Here is a 23,197-nt window from a genome sequence, read left to right as displayed (position 1 = left end):
GTTTTCTGTCTTATGTTGGTTTTCCCAGTATTTCACTGTGCTGCTTCTGCAAACAGGCTAAGCTAAGCTAAGCTAATGATATTAGATTAATTACATTATTAGCTAAGATAATTATGCATTGTGATTGTGATATGTTATTTTAAACTCTTATTTCTTTGTCCCAGCCCTGAGCTTTGTGTGTTACACATTTGTGTTGGGGGAGCAGGCAGGTTAGCCCTTGTGCTCAACCATTACAGCTGGCGTAGCAGAAATCTGCCACTTTTAGCACAGGCTTGCTTTTCTTAACAGGCTTCTCCTTCACTTGAACCTTCCATGTAGAGACAAATGAGGTTTTTTGACATGAAATTTTGAAACCTTCTTAGTTGTTTCATGAATTGCTGTAAGTCCTGTATTTTCTGAGAGTATTACTAGCCTGGTACAATGAGTTGAAGTGTAACTATGTAATAAGCATACAACTTTCAAGTCTATCTTAATGAAATACCTGATCATTTTGTTAATTGCATCTGCTTCAGTGACTTGTATAAAGATTGTAGTAAGAGATGAGAGTTTTGAACAAGGTTCAGAGATGTGTGCAAGTGAAGTATGGGAAACTTGGTAGCCATTTAAATAATGACTAGCATCAAAAAAACATCATGAAAGATCACCACTTCAGCAAACAGCCAGGATTACAGTGCAGTTAATCTCTGTGGTTTAACAGTAATCCACGTTACTACAAAGTCTTCTTTTTGTAAGTGATTTCCAGAAGCAGATGTCAGTGCACACATACTGAGCTCTTCTTGAAGGGGGGAGTTGCATTCCTGCAGCGGCAGCGGCAATGGTTTGTGAGTTAAGTGGCCAAATGAAATCCAGAAAGGTGAAATATAAGGTTCCAGAGACAAAATATCCAAGTAGTATATCACTCAGTTTACTTTGAGTAATTCAAAATCAAAAAGTAATTTAATTCAGTCCTTACAGGAAACAAAATGTCAAGGAATATCTGATTAATTCATTTCCTTGTCCAATACCTACCTCTTCACAGCTTCAACTTCCCCACATCAAAGAAAAGTTCTTGGTGTGTGCTGAGGCTCAGGTCTGAAATGGAAAGCACCTGAACGTCTGAAGAAGGTTCTCAAGTAAAATACAATTTATAGGAGTTTCAGTTCCTCCAGTGAGGAGAAGCTGCTCCTGTCACTCCTTTAATCAACCTTTCTTCAAACAGATCAAATCAGATTAGTTCTGTACATGCTGTTTTATACATTGAATTTGAAGTCGACTATTTAATGTAGAGTTCTTATGTAGGTTTGCAGCCTTAATGTGTGGTTCCAGACCTAAGTTTTCAACAGGCAGATGTATGTGATGGCTTTATTTTGTCTGCCTCTTTGAACTGTGCCCATGTGTATAAAAAGCTACACAGGCACACATATATATATAGTATGAATTATCTATGAATCAGAACAATTATGTGAATGAAATGATATCTGTGTTTTTTAGATCAGGAGGTGCAGAATAGATTTTAGAGAAAAGTTAAGTACCTGAGGGTAAGTGAACAAGTGCTGTAGCAAGCCCATGAGTGTATTTGAAGTATGTGCTTTTACAACTGATAAAACACTGAAAAACTCTCTGCAGTGTGTCTAGATACCTTTCCTTGCCTTGGAAACTGCAAGCATGAAGTAATATGTGTAATAAGTAACCCACTGCTGTTTTCTTCTTTAAAAGCATTTTGCTAGAATTTAAAATCCATAGAAAATGGGAAGCAGCTTCTTCCCTCCTACGCAAAATGACATCTGAATGTTTAAGCTGGAAAAGTACAAAAGCTAGTGGAATGAGAAAAGCTTGCAAACTCTTGGAAGAAAACCCTACAGCTGCACCATGCACTGATTTACATTAAGTACAGTATAGCTATAGGGTATGACAGCAAATAGTAGATGGAAAAACAACTCAATAAAGAGGTTAAAAGTTAAACAAGATAAAGATATTTTATTAACATGAGGAAGATAAAGAAAGGTTTTATACTGCTGTTAGGTTCACTTATATTGACTGTCCTTACATCTTTTGTGTTTGGCTGTTTGCAACTGTAGCTTAATACCTGCATGTGTGTAAAAAAAAAAGACAAGAACAAAGTATCAGGGAATAAAACTATTTCTTTGTTTCAACAGAATGCTGAAATTTCAGTATTTGAAGTGAATATTCGTTTTGTCGGTGGACTGCTTTCAGCTTACTACCTTTCAGGAGAAGAGGTAAGACATTTCCACATGGTTTACCTGAAATATCATCTAGATATGTAGTTAACTTTTAGTTTAGTAATTTTGTTTATCCAAATTCAACTTGTTTAAAAATTCAGAACTCTTCTGGACACTGTCCTGTGCAGTCTGCTGTAGGTGAGCCTGCTCTGGCAGTGGGGTTGGATCAAATGATCTCCAGAGGTCCCTTCCATCCCCTACCATTCTGTGTGATATGAAAATGGCTTGCAAAGCAGAGACTTGTCCAGTGGGCTTTGTTGCTTCTATCGCTGTGGCTTCATATAAAAGTGTTGTTTCATGTACATGTTATATTATTCTATTTGTTCCTGAGTTGAAACCATACCAAATAATTCTTACTGGGCTTCATGCCTGAGTGTGTAGTTGCAGTTCCTATGCCATGGTGATAGTAGATTCGGTGCATCAGGTTTCTCCTTTACATATGGATTTCAAGCATATCCTTTAACTCCTTCAAGTTATAATTCTGTGGTCTTCCTGAAGCTGAAGGTTCAACTCACATGGAAAAGACAGGCCATGAATGAAAAGGTAGCAGATAAACGTAGAGATATGAATGTCTTTCAAGCATTGATATATCCCATTGATCTCTGTTGCCTCTCATGGTTTCTGGAGAGCAGGGTGAAGCAGTTTCACCTAAGAACTTTGACTAATGCGATTATTTCTCTAATATATTTGGAGAAGCCTATAGAGGGACTGTGGTATTTAAAATTTTTAGGTTGGCTGTTGGAAAGGCTTTAATCTTACTAAATTCTTGTTCCTGTCTCTGGATTCTAGTAGCATTTTGTGGTAGGATTAACACAAATTAATACTCTTTTTACACAAATTAGTACTCTTTTTAACTGCAAGTTGACCTTACCATTGGAATTTTTCAAAGCCAAAGCAACTACCCTAAAGATCTCTAAGTTTCTTTCATATGTAAATTTCCCAAATACTGAGTAAAACTTTGATTTGAACCTGGCACTTAAATTCTATGGTGTGCATGTTGAGTTTTGTTAAAATTTATCCCTGTTAAAGCAGGTACTTTTGGGTCATGTATCCAACAAAGCAGTTATAAAGAGATAGTGTTTCTCTGACATATTTAAGTCTTAAATAGACTTACCTATTTATTTCCTCTGGAACTGTCCAACATGTAGGTGGTATTGGAAAGACATAAGTGTTTTAAATTATACTCTCTTTTTTTTTTTTTCTACTTAAACTGTCTTATTTTCTGGAAGGAAAAAAATTGCACATGCACCTATTTCAAACTCAGTAATATTGAAAGAAAATTGAGAAGTTGTTGGTAACTGACTTCTTGATCTTTGCTAAGTACTGTTTCATCTCTTGACTCCTGAAGGAAGCCACTTGTCCTCCTACAGTAACTCAGCAGCCAGAAATGCACATATCTAAGGATTTCTAGAGTTGAAAGCTCTTCCTTTTGTGATTAAATAGTTGTGTCTTTCACTGCAGATCTACTTGTTGCAAACAGGATTGATGTTTTCCAGTGTAAAATATTGCTGTGTTTTAATTAACTGGTTCTGACAGAAGCAGAGGATGCTTCTTGGCAGACAATGAGCTGGTAGGGGACTACACATGAGCCTTTACATCAAGCAGCAGTTGTCTGCCAAGAAATGCCTGAGCCATTTGTCATCAATGCTGTTTATTTCATGTGTATGCTGATGGTTTATATCTTGTGTTTGCTAATGTGCAGTCTCATTCCCAATCAGTGCATGTGTTACCTCCTAAGTGACACCTAGACAGTGCTTCTCAACTACTCCTTTGTCTTCAGAGAGGCAGTTATACCACCACACCTTGGGGCAACTTCCATAAAAACACTGGTGTTCAGCTAAAGCTCTTGTACAAATGAAATAATGAGGAGTCATTTCAAACAAAGTGTTTCAGAAAGTGGATAATTAAGTGGAAATCTTTGCAGTGGAATACTGGTGGTACTGGATGCTAGTGTCTGTTTTAAAAACGGACAGACTCATTAATGAAATTGAAATGGGCTTCTAAATGCAAAGATGGCATGGATGAGTCTGGAGGGTCCTGAGCTCTTGTAGGCTGGGAAAGATGCTCTTCATGCTTGCTTCAAAAACATCTGCTGTCTTGCTTCAAAAAACATCTGCTCTCTGAGAGAGATGGTGTTCCTCAACCATCCGTTGTCCTTGGGGTTTAAGTGTGTGCAACTCAGCCTGCTTGACCAGTAGCAGATTTGGGGAGACTTACCAATTTGTGGCCTAAATCCAAGACACTGAAACAATAACCGACTGCTGGCTATGGGAAGAGCAGGATGCAGCCATTCTGAGGACAAAACTAGCTGTGTGAGGTTTACCTTGTTGTATGGGTCTGTCTTTCACTGGTGCTGCTGACAGCTGTGGAAGAGGCTGAAAGCCCCAGAGGCTGCCGGCCACCATGGAAACAGATCTTTAATGTTCTATCAGCCCATTATATTCGTGGATGTTCCAAAGGAGGTGGAACGACCTGTATGCAGGCTCTTTGGAGGATTAAGCTTTCTCAGTTAAAAGCTCATTTTATTCTTTATCAGATTAACTCCTATTTGCTGTGCTCACTTATCAATATCCTAATTAAAGCAAGCTCTGTTTCAGTAAAAGGAGTGACGGAAATAATTATTGTTTGTACTTCTGAATTACATTTCCATGGGTAATGATCCAAAGCCATAACACATTGTATGTTCTATAATCATTTGTAAGTCTAACTAATCATGATTAAAGAATATCCTATCATACTGAGTAGTTCCTAAATCATCCTGCTCACATAATAGTTCATTTAGATAAAGGCAACAAGGCGAATGATTCTAAAAGTGAATTGAATACTTTGGCTCTTGATAACTGTCGTGCTCATTAGCAAATCAAGCTGAGATGCATTCTGTTAAACTTCCTACATTTTTTTGCCTCACTAGAATTAGTATTAAATATTTTCAAGTGCTTGAAGAGTGTCATAGACATTAAGAAACTTATTAAAAAATCTATTTTATGGCTGCTATTCAAATGCAAGATTAGGAAGAATTCCAGTCAGTGGCAGGACTAGAGGGAATGGATTGAAGCTCGAGGAGAGCAGATTTAAGATGGAGATTAGGAAGAAATTCTTTATAGTGAGGTTGAGTGCTCCAGGTTGCCCAGGGAGATTGTGGATGCCCCCTCCCCAGAGATGGTCAAAGGCAGTTTGGATGAGGCCTTGAGCAACCTGTTCTAGTGGAAAGTGTCCCTGCCCATGGCAGGGGGGTTGGAATTATACAGTCTTTAAGATTTCTTCCAACCCAAACCATTCTGTGAACAAATTAATGAATCAAACTTCATTTGTAATACAGCTGCAAATACCAGAAAACTTGATTTCAAGATAAGTAGCTTTTTGAGGACTGCTGCTTGTAGTAATATCACATGTAAATGCTTTCCTGGTATTTTTGCATGAGTCAGTGACTGTGAGAGATTATTAAAAATAAATCTTATTCCTCTAAAGCACTGCTAGTATTGATTTTCTTTGTTTGTTTGTCTGAAAGCATCTGGAGTAGTCTGTAGTATGATAAGTTTAACCCATAGAATAGGAAGGATTTTATGCTAAACTTTGTTGATAGTTTTATTGACATTAAACCTGAATTCATTAGGTTGTCATTCCTCTGCCAACTGACTTGGTGTGCTGCCTCTTCTGGCTTGTACTGGAAAGCAAGAAGTCTAGTGAGGAAGGCAGTTGTTAAAAGTGCTCAGCTGGACTTTGTAATCTGGTGTAAAATTCTGCTATACGAGGGGTCAGGAGTATTGCATGAACCAAGATTCTCGATTCTGAAGACCCAGAATAATTTTTTTCCCCTTGCTTATTGCACACTTCTAAATGCAGTCATATTAGGAGATGGTTTGTAAACTTTTGGAGGACTACCATGTATCTTCTCACAGCAGCTAAGACCTTTCTTGGAGCTCATACAGATTACAAACATTTCTGAGTGCTTTTAGTCTTCATTGTTGGAAATAGCTATGACACTGATGCTTGTCATGGTAAGTGCTTGTGGAAAATGTATAAGCCTAGGTACTGATGTGCCTAGCTCTTCTAGATACTGATGTACCTAGTTCTTCTCATTTACTAGTTCCTACAGGTAGTGCTAAAGTTGGGTAAGGAGAGCACCATTTTACTGGTAGTTTGGTTCCACAGTCAGGGAATACATTACATATGCAGAAGCAAGGAGCTTTTGTATGAGAGGCAAAATAAGCCAATCCAAAATGCTCTGAATAAGGAGCATGTGAGTTTCAGATCCAGCTGCTGATTTCCCATATATTTTGGAACCTTCTCTTTTTTTTCATTAGGATTAAGTAGTTCTTGTATTTTGTTCCCCCAGAGTTAAAATGTCGTGGATTCAGCAGCTGTTCTTCCCACATAATATAAGCTTCTCTTTTCTTGGACTAAAGATAGTCATCTTCACTGGAAGATGACAAAACCAAGTTATTAATGGTGTTCATAGTACCATTTCTGTCCATAGCATGAATCAGAAATGGGACAGATACTTAGTTTTTCTTTAATTTGGCAGTGCATCCTGTTTAAGGAACACTAATTTATCCCGATTAGGATAAAGGGATTAAAAACAACACAAGAAAGTGTTTTACATGATGGTAGATGAAACTCAGAAAGTCCAACTGTTACCTAGAAGTAAGCAAAGAAGAAAAAAAATAAGTGATTGTATCTACATTTAGAATAAGAGTTCCAGTGTCAGCCTTCAGCCTCACATGATGATCTTGGCCTCCTTTCTCACTTCAGACCTAATCATTGCCCACTTAAAACAACTATCCATCAGCAATGATAGTGCTGCTGTTCGATGAGGAGCAGACATGAAGTAATGATGCAGATGCTATTGATCTAGAGTTGCCTTTGCCAGACTGACCACAAAACATTGCTGACTTCATATAATGCTAAGATACTCTCTGGAATTTAGCTATAGCTTTATTTTTTCAATTAGTATCTCCTTCTCTTACAGATATCGCCCTTCATAGTGAGTAATGAAATTCCAGGAGTACAAATGAAATATAATTCATCATTTAATAATCTTGAGTAGTAGAAGGGTGAAGTTAGTCACCTGTGCAGAGGTATTGGCCTATTTCTAAAAATGAGGAAAATAAGTTCCAGTTTGGATGCCTTGGGGATCTTATCTCACCAGTGTGAGAATTGACCACGTTTTATCTCCCGCTTCCTTTCATTTGACACTAATTAACAAGAGGACTTTTCCTTTTATGTTTTAGAAGCTTGATTTCTAATGCTGTTTGAAACTCCAGGCATACTCTACTGGCTTGATCACTTCTGTGTAAATGCCACTTAACTCCTCCTTAGACATCTTCACAGACTGGCAGTAGAATTCTCTGTTTGGCAGAAACTAAAAGACTGCAATTGCCCGTGGTTTTCTACAGCCCTGTTTTCAGATTTGGGTTCTATTTGCCACCTACCATCCATCTGCTGCCACTTTAAGTGATATATCAGTACTTCAGTGGTGTCATGTTTTAGTTCATTTAGAGCTCTGAAATTATCTTGATGATTTGTTTCATTTTTTTTACTTCCCTATTTCATGGAATCCTGGAGTCATTAAGCTTGGAAGGAACCTCAGGAGGTCATCTAGTCTGCTTTCTCTAGTGACACAGGACATTAGGCTTGTCCTTTTGCATAGGAACTTGCCTGGACTCTTCAAAACTGAACATTTGGGCAAATTAGCTTTTCTAGAATGGCTTTGTTTCATACACTGTGCTCTTTTACACAAACATCTCTTCTTGTTTCTCCTGTCTCCCTAACAGGCCTCCTGTTCTCTTTTTTTCCCCATTTTTTTCTTTTGTGTGTGTGTGTGTTTAATTTTGAAAAACACTGAGGCTGACTGAATAGTTTTTCATTTTACTTTACTTGTCAGACATTATCAGTTTCTGTATTCCTTAATCAGACTTCATATGCTTTTAATTAACTTCTTTAAAGTCCATAGAAGAGCCTTTGGATTTGAGAATCTTGTAAGTCTGAACCTCATCTTTTATTGTTCAAGTAATCACCAAGCATTCTTCCCGTCTAGGTGTTGATTTCTAAGTTCCTTTCTACATTCCAGGTGGTGGTCTTGATTCTCTCTCCAAAATTAAGCATTACCAAAGTGAGCCTTTTGTTTATAAGGGCTTGCTGAATTGGAGCATGTGGCCTCTGTTAGGCAGTTCTTGACTGAGTTTGACATCTTATTACCTTTCTTTTATAGATGCTGGGTTTCTGCACAAAGCTGTCATTACAGTGTATAGAAGAATGGTTTATATCTGCTCTGCTGTAGCACTTAACAAGCTACTCAGGGACAGAGAAGGATTTAAAATATCTTCTATATCCCACAATCTCAGTCTGTAATCACATTTAGTATTTCAGTCTCTTCATCACCTTTAATAAATCTAACAGTATTCTCTTTCTGTGCTAGCTGCATCTAAATGTACTGCAGAATCCCTATGGATTCACATGCTGGAGATAACCTTGACTCCTAGGAGTCTTTGATGTAGACTGTTCTGCTGTTGCAAGCAGACTGCCCTTCAGTCTTCTATTTCTGTCTCTTAAGTTCCTGCAGTGCAATTATGCTGTCGATGTTGATGAAACCCATCTCTGTTAAATAGATTCCCTATACTTCCAACAGCTTCCTTGTTCCTTCTGTCCCCCTTCTCCCTGTACTACTTGCTGCTCTCTGCAGCTCTGCCCCACAAGCTGGTCCCACACTTCACCCTGAGGAAATTTCAAAGAATTGAAACAGATATGCTGATTTCCACTTCTGCATTTAATTCAATTTTCATTTCTTGGTTTTCCTTCTCTTCCTTTCCTTCTGTGGAGTTAACTTACATACCATAACTAGGAACTCTTACTCAGCTCTTACTACCTGAAGCCCTGTGGAACCTCTGCCACCTTGTGTATCAGGCATGCAATCAGCTGCCATCATCAACAATTTTTGTGCCTAGTGGTAAACACCATAGGGTACTCCACTGATGTATAGTAAAAATAGTGATAATTTACATTAGTTCAGTGAATTGCTGTCTGTTGGAGTTCATCAGTGAGTGTGTTTCAGCTGTCGTTGGTGTGAATGCCCACAGTGGGGGGATGGAGAAGCTGAAGTGATTATTGGCTGCAGCTGCTATAACGAAGCCTGCTGTGAAAGCAGGAGCCAGAGCTCTGGCTTGGTCTGAACAGCAGCATATGTTTAGAACTTTGATCTCTATGTAACCACAGTGTTCACTTTCCATGGTTTCCCTTTGGATAACTGAAGGAAGTTTATTTGGGAAGTTTTTACCACAACGACAAAATGTGGCTTGTCCTATGGCAAACTTACTTTACTCAGAGCTGACTTTAGAAAGAACTACACTGAAAATCTTTATTGTTAATTTCATTAATTTTAACAAAAATTCCTGCTCACCTCCAAGGTACTGAAGTCTGATGCTAAACTGTTAGAAAGGAAAGTGGATGATAATGAGAGCAAAATCATACCTGATTATATTGGCAACAGCTGCTGTGTTTGACATGAGCTATATTATTAAGTAGAATTCAAACAGCTGAGAGGGAGCTGGTTTGTTTGTTTTGAGGGTTTGGCTCTCAACCAGCTCCTGCAGTTTGACTTAATTGTGGTTCTACAGAACAGTTGGAGAGGTTATGTCTACCAGAAATCCTGGTGTGGGTGCTTTTCTTTAGAGCAGCAGCTCTAGAAAGACCCAAAAGAAGAATTTTTGTGTGTGTGGGTTAATGTACTTAACCAGAAGAAATGATCTGCTATAAACAATGTGTCCAGAGCCACCATGCATCTGCAGAGAAGGTCAGTTTCCAAGACATTTGTCTCATTTATTGCAGTATTTAGTTCTGTTATTTTGCAGTACCCAATGCAGTTGTGTTAATAAGGAAGAGTAAAAGGAGAGCAAAAACATACTGCTCAAACTGTTGGTGGGATGATTTTGCTCTGCAGATTTAGTAGAATATATACAACCTGTGGTTAATTACAGGGTGCTGTGGAGCCATTTGCAAACAGTTTTGAGGTTTTTACAAATAAATTATCCCTGTCTAAAGAATAATCTTTGTATTTAATTTTGCAGTTGAGAATTTGACTTCTTTTAGCAAATGAAAGCAACATGAAAATATTTCAGTGCTGACTGTGGGGAATAGATCAGCATTAATTTAGCCTTCCTTAATTTTAGGCTATATAAAATATTTGGAGAGGTATGCTTTCTCTATTGGGTGTATTAACAAAGTTCACTTAGGTGATAAGTAATAAATATTTGCAAATCATTATACTGATTTTTTTTTTTAAACAGCCTCCCCCCAAAAAAAAACAAAATTCAAGTAAAACTAGGATATGCCTGCACTCTGGACATAAACTAACTCCTCATTTCTTTATCTTTCACAATGTGTAGTTACTTACTTTAAGATTACACTTTCTCCTTTGTCTCCATAGACTGAATCTGATCCAAAGGTTGTTTTTCATTAAGTTGAGACTTAAGGAGATGATCATGTCCTTATGAGCTGAGAGAAGATGAAAGCATTAACCATGCTTTTCATTGTTTTTTTAACTAAGGCATTCCATCAGATTCTCCAATCTGACTTGAGCAAATAATCCTTCTACTTTTTAATATTTTGGCAAAAATGTTAATTATTTCTGTAAATTAATAATTATATTCTGTAAATTAATTCTAAGTATTTTAAATACAAATTAGGTGATTAGAAACATGTGATGAAATTAGGGAAGTTCCTCATCCACTTTGCTGCACAAAGGATTGGATTATAGAAGTTCCTTACAAAACACCACTTTGTGCCCCATTCAAGTTCTGCTGCTTGAAGCTAACTGATAAATAATCATTGAGAAAACTGAATGCCTGAAATCAGAAGCAGACATCATTGCTGCTCTGCATGCTTGTCATGCCTGCAGCAATAGGTACAGATAATGGCATCTTTTCTGCCAGAGGCTGATTCTTAGGTCTCTTTTGGATTTAGCAATGAATCTTGTTGAGCAGATCAAACCTGAAACAGATCTAGACAAGGCTTACTGATGGTTTTAAGTTAGCATGAACTCCTCTAATCAATTTTTGGACAGTACCGACTGCCCTGTGTATTTGTTTGGCAAGATCTATTGCCTGTGGTTTTCAAACAACAGAAATCAGAAAGATTTGAAAGGAGAGATAAGGAAGGGGGGGTTCTTCCAGGTCTTTGGAATCCACATGCTATTTGTTGGTCAAAATACAACAGTTGAATAACGTTGCTAAATGTTGTGGTTAACAAATGAGTGCAGTTCCTGTCTCTCCTGTGCCAAAAGCTTGCCTTTGCTGTACTCAGCCTGTTATTTGCCTGTGCAGATGATTGAGAAGGCATTTGGAAAAGATGTTCACATGAAAAATCCCTGTGCCACTTCCAGCGCAGTGAGTGCCAAGTGGAGTTTGTGGTTTTGGCAGGTGATTGCCTCTAAAACAGAGCTGTCAGGAAGCATTTGAAAGACAAATCTTTTATTTCCTTCAATCAGTGAGTGTAAGGGCTCATTTTGCATAGGGTGAAGTACAACAAAATGGGCAAACTGTAAACTTTGAGCCAAAGACTGAGAAGAGGATGAACAAAATCACTTCTGTGAAGATTTGAAAAGGGAAGAGAGGATTAGTATCTAGTGCTGGTGTTTTACAGAAATCTTAATTGCTTTCCTCAATTAAAAATAAAAACAGTTTAGGATGTATTTAAACAACAGATTCTGTTTCTCAGCTTGCTGTTTGTTAACAAGAGACTTGCAATGTAAATATTATACTTCTGTATTTCTGCAGGTGCTGTTGGTCAGGCATCTGAGTATTTATTTTTCTACTGAAGTCTAAGATATAGGAGAGGTTTTGACGTGGTCAGATAGTCTAAAGAACTTGATCTCTGATATGTTCAGCTCTAATGTCCTTGAAGGGGCCTATGAGAAAAATGATGACAGTCTTTGTCAGGACATAGTGTGAGAGGACAAGGGGTAATGGTTTTAAACTAAAAGAAGGGGAAATTTAGAGTATCTGTAGTCTAAATGTATTTTTATGAATTTTTTTTCTTTATAATGAGAGTGGTGAAACACTGACACAGGTTGCCTGGAGAAGTGGTAGAAACTGCACCCCTGAAGCATGTGAGATCAGGTTAGACATAGATCTGAGCACCCAGATCTAGTGGAGATTGTTTCTGCTCACTGTAGAGTTGGATTAGATCATCTTTAAAGATCCCTTCAATTCCAAACTATTCTGATTCTTCACTCAGCACCTTTGATTGCTTACATTAACCTGCTTGACCTTGATAATGCCTTCGAATAGTAGCTAATTAAGGCAGTACAGTATGAGAGGGCTCTTGTCATTCAGCCACATAAAGGCTCAAACCCCAGCCTTATGTAAACTGACAGAACTCTAAAGCAAACAAGGAGGATAACTCCGGCAGCAGTGTTAGTGGAATAGAGTAATTTGAGAAAAAGTAGCCTTCTTCCTGACATCAAGGACCAGTTCTGTTGTTTCATATGGTTCAGATGCACTAAACAACCAAAAAGGCTCTGTAACTAATCTAAAGAACAAGATGTGCCTGGTTTGTTTCTTTTCTTCAGCCATTAGGCAGTCATCTGCTTTTGCAGGCTTAGCGAAATAACCACCCAGGTTGTTTTTGGAAGCTGGTTCAGCCCAGTTAGTGCTTTAAAGTCGTGTTGTCCCTTGGGGGGCAAGTTGTCCTTAATTTTTGCAAGCATGACTAGATAATTTTACAGTCCAGTAGATCCTCAGGTTGATCATGTGAAAAAGATACTCTGTGAACTTCGTTCTCTGCCATTTTTCTGTCAAAACTCTATTTTGTTTTCTTCAAACCAGCAGCTGCAGAACAAAGTCAGGAGCTCACAATGACATTTCTTAAAGGATGCTATTTTCCTCTACTTGCTCTTAAAAACACTATTCATAGCATGCAGACGATTTCAATCTTTCTCCTTTTGTTATGCAAAACCAGTGAATAACTAAGACCTTCTCATCAGCATTTCCTGCTCCTAGGCTATCTCTTACAAATATGGTTCTGCCTGTGCTGTCTTTTCTTTAGAAAGTTGCTTTTAGCTACATTTATATTCTAGAGGGAAGAATAAATTATCTTCACACTTCCAGAAAAGATCAATAACTGCTGAGATGTTCTGGGCAAACGTTGCCACACTGCTGCAGGAGACTATGGGGATGGTACTTGGCATGTATGGGCAGACTTACTGTGATACTAAATGCCACCAGCCCTTTGGATTTGCCTGAATGTTGTGTGATAATATAGCCATGAACTGACCCAAGGCCAAAACGTAAAGGCTTACTGAGATAGCAAGAACAACTCCCTGCCTAACCATTCTTTTCTTGGTGGGTGATGCCAGTTGGTGATAGAAGTAATGAGTGCAACTGCTGCTGAGGTTCCTCTTTTCTAAATGATAGTTCTAAGACTTCTTTTATATCTAGTTCCAACTTGAAATTACAATTAGGATACTGTCATGTTTTATTTTCATATTTGATGATATATTAATTTAGTGAAACTTGGACAGTATTTCCTCTAGGAATGGCTATCTGAAGTGTTCAGTTAAAGTGTAAAATAAACCACTGAAGTCATGTGGTGAGATTTGGTAAAAACAGGGAATTAACAGGGAATTTTGTCAGGTCTTGTCTTTTTTTTTGTCTTTCCCCTTGCTTCAGGTGGGGGGATGGAAAACAATGTAATGACATCTGTATTGCTTGTGTGCATACTTGAAATCTCTAAAGAATAGAATTGCATATATTCATTATAGAATTATTTAGACTGGAGAAGACCTTTAAGATCATGGAGTCCAGCCATTAAGATAATGGTTTATTTGTGTAATGTATGGATACTCCTAAACATTATTTTCTCCACTGCATTTAAAAATAACATTGATCTTTGGAGAGAACATCTTATGGGTGCTTAATTAGAGCAATGATTTTGAGGTTTAACTGTAAAAAAAGTTTTAACTGCAAGGAATTCACAGAAGTGGCTGAATTGCTCATAAATTTATGGCTTGCTGGCAGCACTACTCTTCAGTCAGAGCACTTGTTTCTGACTCTTAAGAACTGCAAATGTATTCTTGCCGCCTTATATTTTACTCACTTCAGTTTTATGGCTTGTCCAGTAAGAGGAATAGTCTTACAGTAAACAGAAAGGAATTGAATTAGTCTGCCTGATGATTTAACTTGCAATATAAAAGCAGCTTCTTAAATCATAGTTCTCTCTTGAAGCCTCCTGTTTGCCTTGCATAAAAAGAAGCACAAGAGAGTTCACAGTTCTTATATTTAATTTAAGGAAAATACACAAACACTTTGTTTAGGCTTATTTTGGATGTGCCCATTATTCATCAGACAAGTCAGTGGCTGTTGTCTTCTAGAGAAATGTCGACAATAAGAAAAAGCACTGAGTTAAGAAACCATCATTTTTGCCTACTGCGCAAAGACAGAGGGGTTTGTCAACATTGCTTAGCTGTAAAGCCAGCTCCATGATGTGTCAAAGGTCTTGTGCAGGAAGAAAGCTGCAGAGTATGCTAAATTTTAACATGTTCCTCTCCCCTGAAAAATAATTTCTTAAAAATGCATCATCAGTACAAGTCTGAGTGTTACAAAACTCACTTGTCATGGAGTCAAGCTAAGCTCTTTGCGCAGCTGCAAGTCCAAGCTGAATGTCACCTCCGTGATCCCATTGTTCTTAATGGAATTTACCAAATTAAATGAAATAAGTAGTTTCTGTTATGTTAGTAGTTGTGACAATCATCAACATTTACTTTTAATCTGAGCAAGCACTAAAACGTTAGAGCTGGGACAGATAGAGCTGTTGGGGAGTTTACCACATATATAAAAGTGAAAGAGAAGCCGTATCTGCTGGTGGTAGACAGTGATTAGAGAGAGTTTTATGATCAAATGACTTGTTCCTAAGAGATCTGTGCTGTAGATGTGACAGTGGCAGTTAGCACTGGCTTTGTGCTTGTGATCATTTTACTTTCTAAGTTATTTATGATGTTTCCAGTATCTGAGATCACACAATATGAAAAATCCTGTGTTGGCTTCAGTCCTAGTGTGAGGATTAAAAGGAACACTTTACTGTTTAAACATGGCACAGCCTTAATATACAGCATTAATTTTCAGTGAATACTCATTATAGTTGATATATGCCTAAAGAGCAGAAGAAACTGTAAAAGAGGAGTCTTTAATTTGTTCCTCTTATATCCACAAACACATCAAATTAATGGTCAGTGGCATTGCTCATGCATGAAGAACAGAGGATCTCTGGTCAAGGACATTAGAGTAAACTTTTAATTCAAATGAGACTCCTTAAGCTTCTTGTGTTTAATGAAGGCTGTGTATTGCCTGGAACTCTCTAATTTCGTGCCAAATGTCATGACTTGTTTTTAAAACTTAAGCATGCAAACTTGTCGGTTTGGATTCTCATCCCACTTTGTTCTTTGCCCCTAATCCTTTTGTCACCTATGTTGCATGTACTTTGCTAGTTACTATTTTACTGCTTGCTTCTTCCTAAAGTAAACCTTTAGTACCTTACAAGAGGGGACTCTTGTTGCTAAACAGTTTGTTTCAGGTTCTACTGAAGCTATAGCTTGGACAGAAGTCACTTAGGGCTATGCTGTGGCACTGCCCTGTGCATACCCTGATGCTGAGCCACAATGTAATGTTTATAGAACGTACAGTAGAAATAGAAATATGAGAGGATTACTTCTCAACATCTGGAAGCATTTACTGTGAGAGTGGCCAAGCACTGCACAGGTTGCTCAGAGAGATTGTGGAGTCTCCATCCTTGGAGATAATTGAAAGTGATCTGGACCCGGTCAGAGTCATTTTGGCTTCTAAGTGGCCTTGCTTGAACAGAGGAGTTGGACTGGATGACCTAGTGACATCCCTTCTAACTTTAACCATTTTGTGGTTCTGTGAACTTTGACTCATGAAAACACATCCCCTTTGCTATTTGGAGCACTTTGCATGAAAACCACAGGAAAAAGGACAAGTTTTTTATAGAGGTATGATGCTACCACTACAGACCCAGACAGTTACTTTACTGCAATAGTTGTCACTCTTTCCAGAAGGAACAAACTAGGAGCTAGCTGGAGAAGAGCTGCTCTGTGCTACCTGGTCTGAGGACACTGTCAGTATAGATTTTAACTATTTGAGGATTTACCTTCAAGTGATATAAATACCTGACTTAAAATACTTATGGTGGTGTCAGACTGAGGCTATGTAGTGATTGAGGAAGACCAGCCTTTGTAGAGGAACAAGAGCTGACCAGGTTTACTTTGCATCTACCCCTTTGCTAGGGGTCAGTCAAAGAAGATGGCAGAGCATTAGAGATCCTGAGCCTTGGAATCTTTGTTCAAAGACCTTTCTTGTTCCAACTGTTTGGATTCATTTTGGTAAGCTAAAGCATTAGAGTAAACGAAGTCTAGAGAGTGTCAGAAGATTAGAGTAGGCATACTTTGTGCCCTGTTCACCTTGTTGTATGATTGATTAGCATCATTTAAAACTATTTCTGTCAACAGCTGGAACAAACTTTCAAGTGTCATGTAACATGGGCTGAAGCAAACAGCTCTCTGTTTGCTGTTAACATTAAAAAGCAAATAGATTATCCTTTAAAATCACTCTGTGCATGTAGCCTTTTCTGTGCTTCCCTCTGTAGTCTAGGTATGTACTTTGTTAGAGATTTAAAGTGATGCTTTCACTTCAGTTTCAGAATTAAAAGATACAGTTGAATTTACAAGGCAAGGAATGAATCTTCTATTAGCACTTGAGATGTAATTATTGATTCACCATGCGACGTTTATGAGGCTCCCCTGCCCCCAGCTTACACGCAGATGGTGCTGCAAATCACCTCTCAACGGTCACCTGCTTGAAAGGAGAGTTTCATATGCAAAGTGCTGTGCTTCCTTTAGATGTGATAGCTTGCAAGATGTAAAATGAGGCAGCTATTTAAATTTGTTGTTCCAGCGCTTGGGCTGGGTATGCAAGATTAAATAAAAAGAAAATTAGGAAGCAGATGCTTGTGGCTTAACAGAGGAATTGTGGTAAAAGATACTCCTCATTACGGGTGGATATGAGTAATTTTACTAAGGCAGCTGTTTCCTTAATCAAGAAAAACAGAAAGTTCTAAGATGACATCCAGATGTCTTCTGTATTGCTTCAGTGTAATGAGTTTCCATTCTACATGCCATATTTTAAATTTCATTTGTATTTCCTTCCATGAAATATATCCAAATGCATGTATCATCTTCCCTAACTGTAGAAGACCCCAGTGCTAAATACATGGCTAATTTTGTGCTCTTGACATCCTTGCTTGATGTTAGTCTAGGTTTTGTTTTCTAGAGTTGCCAATATTGTCTCACCAGCAGCCAAGAGGTTGACAATCTCACTTCTGCGGGGGCATTTGTTTTGGTGGGAATAAAGAAGTCTTGGAAGGAGTTTCTTAGTGCAGGTTCTGTTGATGTGCAGTTGTATGGTGCCTGTTGTTCAGAGCAGGATGTACCATGGTGTTAATGCATGAAGAGCGGGTTGATATTCTGTTCCACTTCAGTGGATATCAGGTAAAAACAGATTTAAAACTTCCACTGTCTCTTGGGTGTGAGCTTAGTCCTCCATCATGGACTGCTGACAGTTACAATGTCTGCTAGCTTGCCATTTACCCTTGCTATTAGCTTTTATTTGACTGGACACCTGGGATTCTAGGTTTTCTGTGGCTGACAGGACATAAGACTGGCATCCCAAAGCTTTGCTGATTTACAGTCTCTGAGCTGTTTATTTATTTTGGGATGATGTGAGGTTTCAAAATCTTAGGAGTTGAGCACAGCTTTCATAGCTGTGAGTCGTGTTCATTTTGATTTGGTCCTCAGGAGCTAGCTGCCAGCATGCAGTTGATCTGCACACATGGAGCAAACCCTAACTCCTTATTCATTGTGTGTGCTGTGTGTATCACCTCCCAAAAAATGAAGGCTGCCCTGAGTTTGAGGTGAGGAATTATCAAAGGCTTTTATAGCTGGTGTTTGTTAAAGTTTGTTTGCTACATTTGTCACTACCTTTTCTTGACTTATCACAACAGATTTTATCAGGCAGTTAATTCCAGGTACAAATGGGTTGTAGCTAAGCTTTTAATTGTGCAAGCACACATAAGCTTAAAAAAAAAGCAGTGATTTCTTGACATTAGGAGATAAATTAGGAGTTGCTTTTTTTCTCTTGTGGTCTAAAAAGTGTTGCTGTTCAGTATCTCTTGGAGTTTATATCTGTGTAAGCAATCTTAAGTACACATGCATAGCAGAAAAGGTTATAACTAAGTATAGCTGGAATAAACTCCTTTGTGCTTTTCAAATTCTGTAATTAGGTATCAAGTCCTTAACTTCACTTTTGCAATGCAAGTCAGATGCTTGTAAATTACTCTCCTGGTTTATGCATTGCCTTCTTTCTGCCAGTTTGTACCATTTATTGCTACCCTTCCTAAAATATTTTTTTTTCAGCACAAAATATCTGCTTAGTCTTTAGTTGGAAAAGAACTGAAGTAATTACAAGTGTTAGCTACTGCTGATAACTTGAGGGGTTTTGTGCTTGTTGCTGTGTACATTTGGATTAAATCTGGAAATCTCTCACTAATCCAGTTACTTCCATTTGATTAAGTTCTCTACAGTATTTTCCACAGGGGGAGACTTTTCATGGTGCTAGTGACTTCTTTGGTACAATAATCAGCTAGAGAATAAAATTTTCTTGCCATCAGTGAAACCATAGCAGAAAAGGCTCATTGCATAGCGGAAGGGATTTAATTTTGTTTTTATCTTCCAAATGTAATCTTAAAATAGATTGAATTCTACAAGCTGATGGCCAACGTACTGGAGTATTCTGGAAAGGGCAGGACAATCTAAGCGCTTACCCATGCTTATTTCCTCAGGTTGTGAAAAAGGCACAGACCTCTCTAGTAGTTTGCAGGTGCAATAGAGTTGCTGCTCACACATCCCACAAGCTGCCTGAATCTCTAGTTATTTGTATAGTTCTCCAATCACAGTTTTCCAAAGCTGGAATCTTAGTTGCCTCTTCCTGAATTGCTACATCATCTTGGGTGCCAAGAGCTTTCTTAAGATTTGAGCAGGTTGGTGCCTGCTGCTGTCATGTGTGTAAGATAGAAACTTTTGATTCCTGTACTGAAGATCTCTTTAAGTACTACCTTGTGGCTGTTTCAGTGTTAGATTGGGATAGAAAATTCCCTTTACTACAGAATCTATGTTTTGCAGGCTCTCTCCTCTGGAAGCCATTTGTCTTTTAACATGTCCCAGCCCATTGCTCTATGAAAGTAGATGCTAAGCAGGCTTGGGGGGATGACTGCAAGTTGTCATTATTTTTAATTGAAATATTCCTCTTGCTTTATACAGCTATGATAGTGTTTGTATATGTGAAGGAGAGATTTGTATGAAAACCAGTGCTGTTTTGAGAATTTTAATGAGGGGAGCAGCCAAGAGTATTTATCCAACTAAGCTGTAGAGTTCTTCTTTAATTAGTGCTTATCCTGGGATTCCTGTCATCTCCTAATGCCACGATGCCCCTCTGCTGTGCTAACAGCTTAACTTGTGCTCCCTCTGTGAGTGTTTTTGGGACAGGACCTGACTAGCTGTGTTTTGTTAACCTCCAGGAAACAGGTAACTGGTTTAACTTCTTGATATAATGAAATGCTGCTCTGTTCAGTCAGTATTGTCATGTGAAGGTGTGACAACCCATGTTTTGTCAAGGAGATGAAGCTCACTTAGTTTACTTGACAGTGGTTTTGCCAACCAATAGGTGCCAATTGAAATTTCCATCTCATTGTTGGGTCTTCATTGTCTGAGCCAACTGCATCTGGGATGTCCCTCTTGGTGGATTGTTAGGCAGAACATGCAGTGTGGGATGCTTTAGGGTGTTTAACATAGAAGGACCTCCTTGCCTCTCTAGGGAATCTTCCTGCATCCAAATCAGCTTCTCAGCTCTAGGTTGATGCAACCCCAGGAGAGCCAGGCCTGCTCCACTTGGCCATCAGTGATCCTCTGGCCCTGGGGACTGGAGGGAGATTTATGGGCTCTGAGTCAAGTACTGCAGGTGGGCAAAGGTATTTGGGGTCTAATGCTACATTTCCAAACCAGAAAACCTGGAAAGCATGATTCTGACTTGCTATTCAGCATGACTGCACATGCTGACACTCTGACTTCACCTTGACCACTGTAGGTGTGGCACTGAATAGAGTAGAGCCACTTGTTTTTAAACACCATCCTCTTCTCTAACCTGGTAGGAAGACATGACATTGAGTGCAGCTCAAGCCTGGAGGTGGGCTCAGGCATTAATGTGGCATTTCATATGTGCTCTGCTCGGGTCCATCAGGACCAGGGCTGGCCCAGAGCTAGCAAGTTACTCTTAGACCCAAATTGTTTCTTGGGAAAATGATTAAAAATATGTTTTCAGCACTTTTGGACCTGGGTGTACAATAATTGCAACTCCAGCTGTCAAAATCCTAAATGTAGCCCATTGGACTCCTATTGGTGCTAGGTACCACACTGACAGGACTCATTGCAATATTTATTCCCAAATATATTATTAACTGTCTCTTCACTTGGTAGTACAGATAATTCATAACTAACTTGGCTCAGGACTAAGTGAGGGTTGACTGAAATTAAACTGAAACCCACCTGCTAGTGTAAAGGATGACAATAACTGTAACACCTGTAATTGCTGCTGACTTAATTCTGGCAGGTGGATATCTTATCTAGATGTCAAGAACACTGAAATGGTTTCTAATGATATAACACTGAAATGTTTCATTGCTTGGAATTGGAGATAGAATAATTCAGCTTACACTGTTTCAAGCATTCTGATGTTTGGGGTGGAGCAGCACAAATTTCATAGCCTTTCCAATCTCTTCTTGTAAAAATAACTCAAATGTAAACATGACAGAAATCCTGGATTGTCTCTCAGGTATTGGAACAAGTTCTTCTAAAAGAGTTCTTTTGCTAGCAGATGACTTTAAACCTAAATCAACATTTGTTACACTGGGAGGATTTCTGTTCAATGTTCTGAAGAGCAGCTAAGTGGCCTGTCCCTGTTCATTTTTCTGCTCTTGTTTCCCACTTTTGCACTGAAATGCTCATTCCTAACCCTTCTGGGAAGGCTGGTCAGCTCTAGGAAAGAAAGCAATAAATCTTACTTAGTGGCTTGTCAGTTCTTATCTGTAAATGTAAAACAAAAATGAAAAATACTTCATTTGACAGAGTTAAAAATGTGAAGAAAATGTCTTTGTTAATTGAGGAAAAGGAATCATTTCATCTGGTGTTAAAATTTAATTTCTACCTTCCCTTCTTTTGCAGCACTTTTTAAAGGCAGGATTCTGTCTTTATGTTGGTTTACCATCTTATGCCCTTTTTTTAATTAGATATGCCTCATACACAGTCCTAAGATATTTCTTTGTTTCCTGTGTTTTCTGTTCTTCCTGATTAGCAACAGCAATTAAAACCATGATGAAGTAATCTAACATTTTCAGAGGGGTTTGTCATTGCAGCCAGAGGAAACGTTTTTCTTTATCCAGATGAGATAAGATTCTTGCAGTACAATAAAAGCCAGTGCTCACGGAAGGACAGCTCTGGTCTTAGCCCTGTGGCTGCATCTTTGCAGCCAGATTCTAATTTCTCCGTGGGAAAACTGATTTCCCTAATAGAATGATAACAGACACAAGAGTCTGCAAAATCTGATGTGTCTTCTAACATGAGCAGTGTAGTTCCAGATGTGTGACCCCTTTTACCAATTTAAAAGAAAAAGACTTTTAAACCCATTTTAGAAAAGATCACAAAACACACTTTTGCGATCTGCATGCCCACAAGGTTGGGTAGTGGATGCAAGTGACTGATTTAAATTAAGTAGGTAATTAGGAAACTTGATTCATTCCATTAATAACTTCCTTTTATCTGAAGCTTATGTTCTAATCCACATTGAAACCCTCTACTTGTGCAGTGGTGGCATGAAATAAGCAGAACCAAAAAAACCCCACCCCATATCCAAAGAGCTTTTCTATGCTGGAATGCCTCACTTATTTAAGGTTGTATTTGAGAGGAATAAGGATATTTTTATTAGAATAACAATTCATGTAGGAAGACTGCTGATGGGAGTACTGCATCTGTCAGTGTGGTTACTTTCCTTATTGTTCAGCAATAATGCCTACAGTCAAGGAACTCGATGACTTCTGGCATTGGGAACCTCAACAGGTGCATCATAGAATTGTTTGGGTTGGAAAAGATCTCCAAGATCATCAGGTCCAACCATTACCTGACTACAACTCTGATGCTAAGCCATGTCTTTTAGCAGGGAAATAACTCCATGCTTCCTCTTCCATTAAAAAGATGTGGCATTAGATATGATAGAGCAGTGGAGTAAGCCATGGGGTCTTTGGAAGTGGTTTGGAGACTTTGAGCCTTGTAGATAAGTGTTTAAAGTATGAGAACTGAAGTACGGAGTGCAGAGTGGGTGCAGGAATGGGACTGTGACAGCTTCTGCAGGGTCTGATTCATTTGGAGTACCTCCTGTAAGTAAGCCTTCATTACTGCTGGCTGAGCACCCATGAGTAGAGGTCAGGCCAAGTCCTCAAGCCTCACAAGATAACCACTGGGATAGGAATTTTTCTGTATATCTTTGCCTGTGTTATATATGATGGCTTCAGGTTTTGTTCCTTTATTGTGTACATCTTAGTAATGGCCATGATATGTTTTGCTTACCAAAATCTGACTTTACTGAGTGATAGTTGAAAGAGGTTAGGGCTTGGTAAACAGATGAAGTCCACATCAGCAATGGAGATATTTAGCATAATTTTCTATTGTTTGCTTTCCTTTATTAGCTGAAAGAGTATCTTACCCTGTACAATATTAACTGCTTATAAAATACTAGAAGTTTCCAGCAAGCACTGTGGATGATGTGCAGTAATTAAAGCACCTACTTCTTTCATTATCATTTTTTAACTGT

General features: G+C 38.5%; 1 protein-coding gene across 5 annotated transcripts in view; it reads left to right on the top strand.

Moving 5' to 3' along the window:
- The window catches only part of MAN1A1 (mannosidase alpha class 1A member 1), a 135,965-nt gene that overhangs the window by 51,737 nt on the left and 61,031 nt on the right, over nucleotides 1-23,197 (top strand). For all 5 annotated transcript variants that reach the window (XR_010308138.1, XR_010308136.1, XR_010308135.1 and 2 more), the window contains exon 4: nucleotides 2,136-2,216. Coding sequence is in view for 1 of the 5 variants with exons in the window: in XM_064170087.1 (XP_064026157.1) it covers nucleotides 2,136-2,216 (81 nt within the window). In the remaining 4 variants the exon portion in view is untranslated. The remainder of the gene's footprint in view (nucleotides 1-2,135; nucleotides 2,217-23,197) is intronic.

This window comes from Pogoniulus pusillus, chromosome 33 (genome assembly GCF_015220805.1).
Source record: "Pogoniulus pusillus isolate bPogPus1 chromosome 33, bPogPus1.pri, whole genome shotgun sequence".
NCBI classification, from domain to species: Eukaryota; Metazoa; Chordata; class Aves; order Piciformes; family Lybiidae; genus Pogoniulus; species Pogoniulus pusillus.
This window is presented reverse-complemented; position numbering and strand designations above follow the sequence as displayed.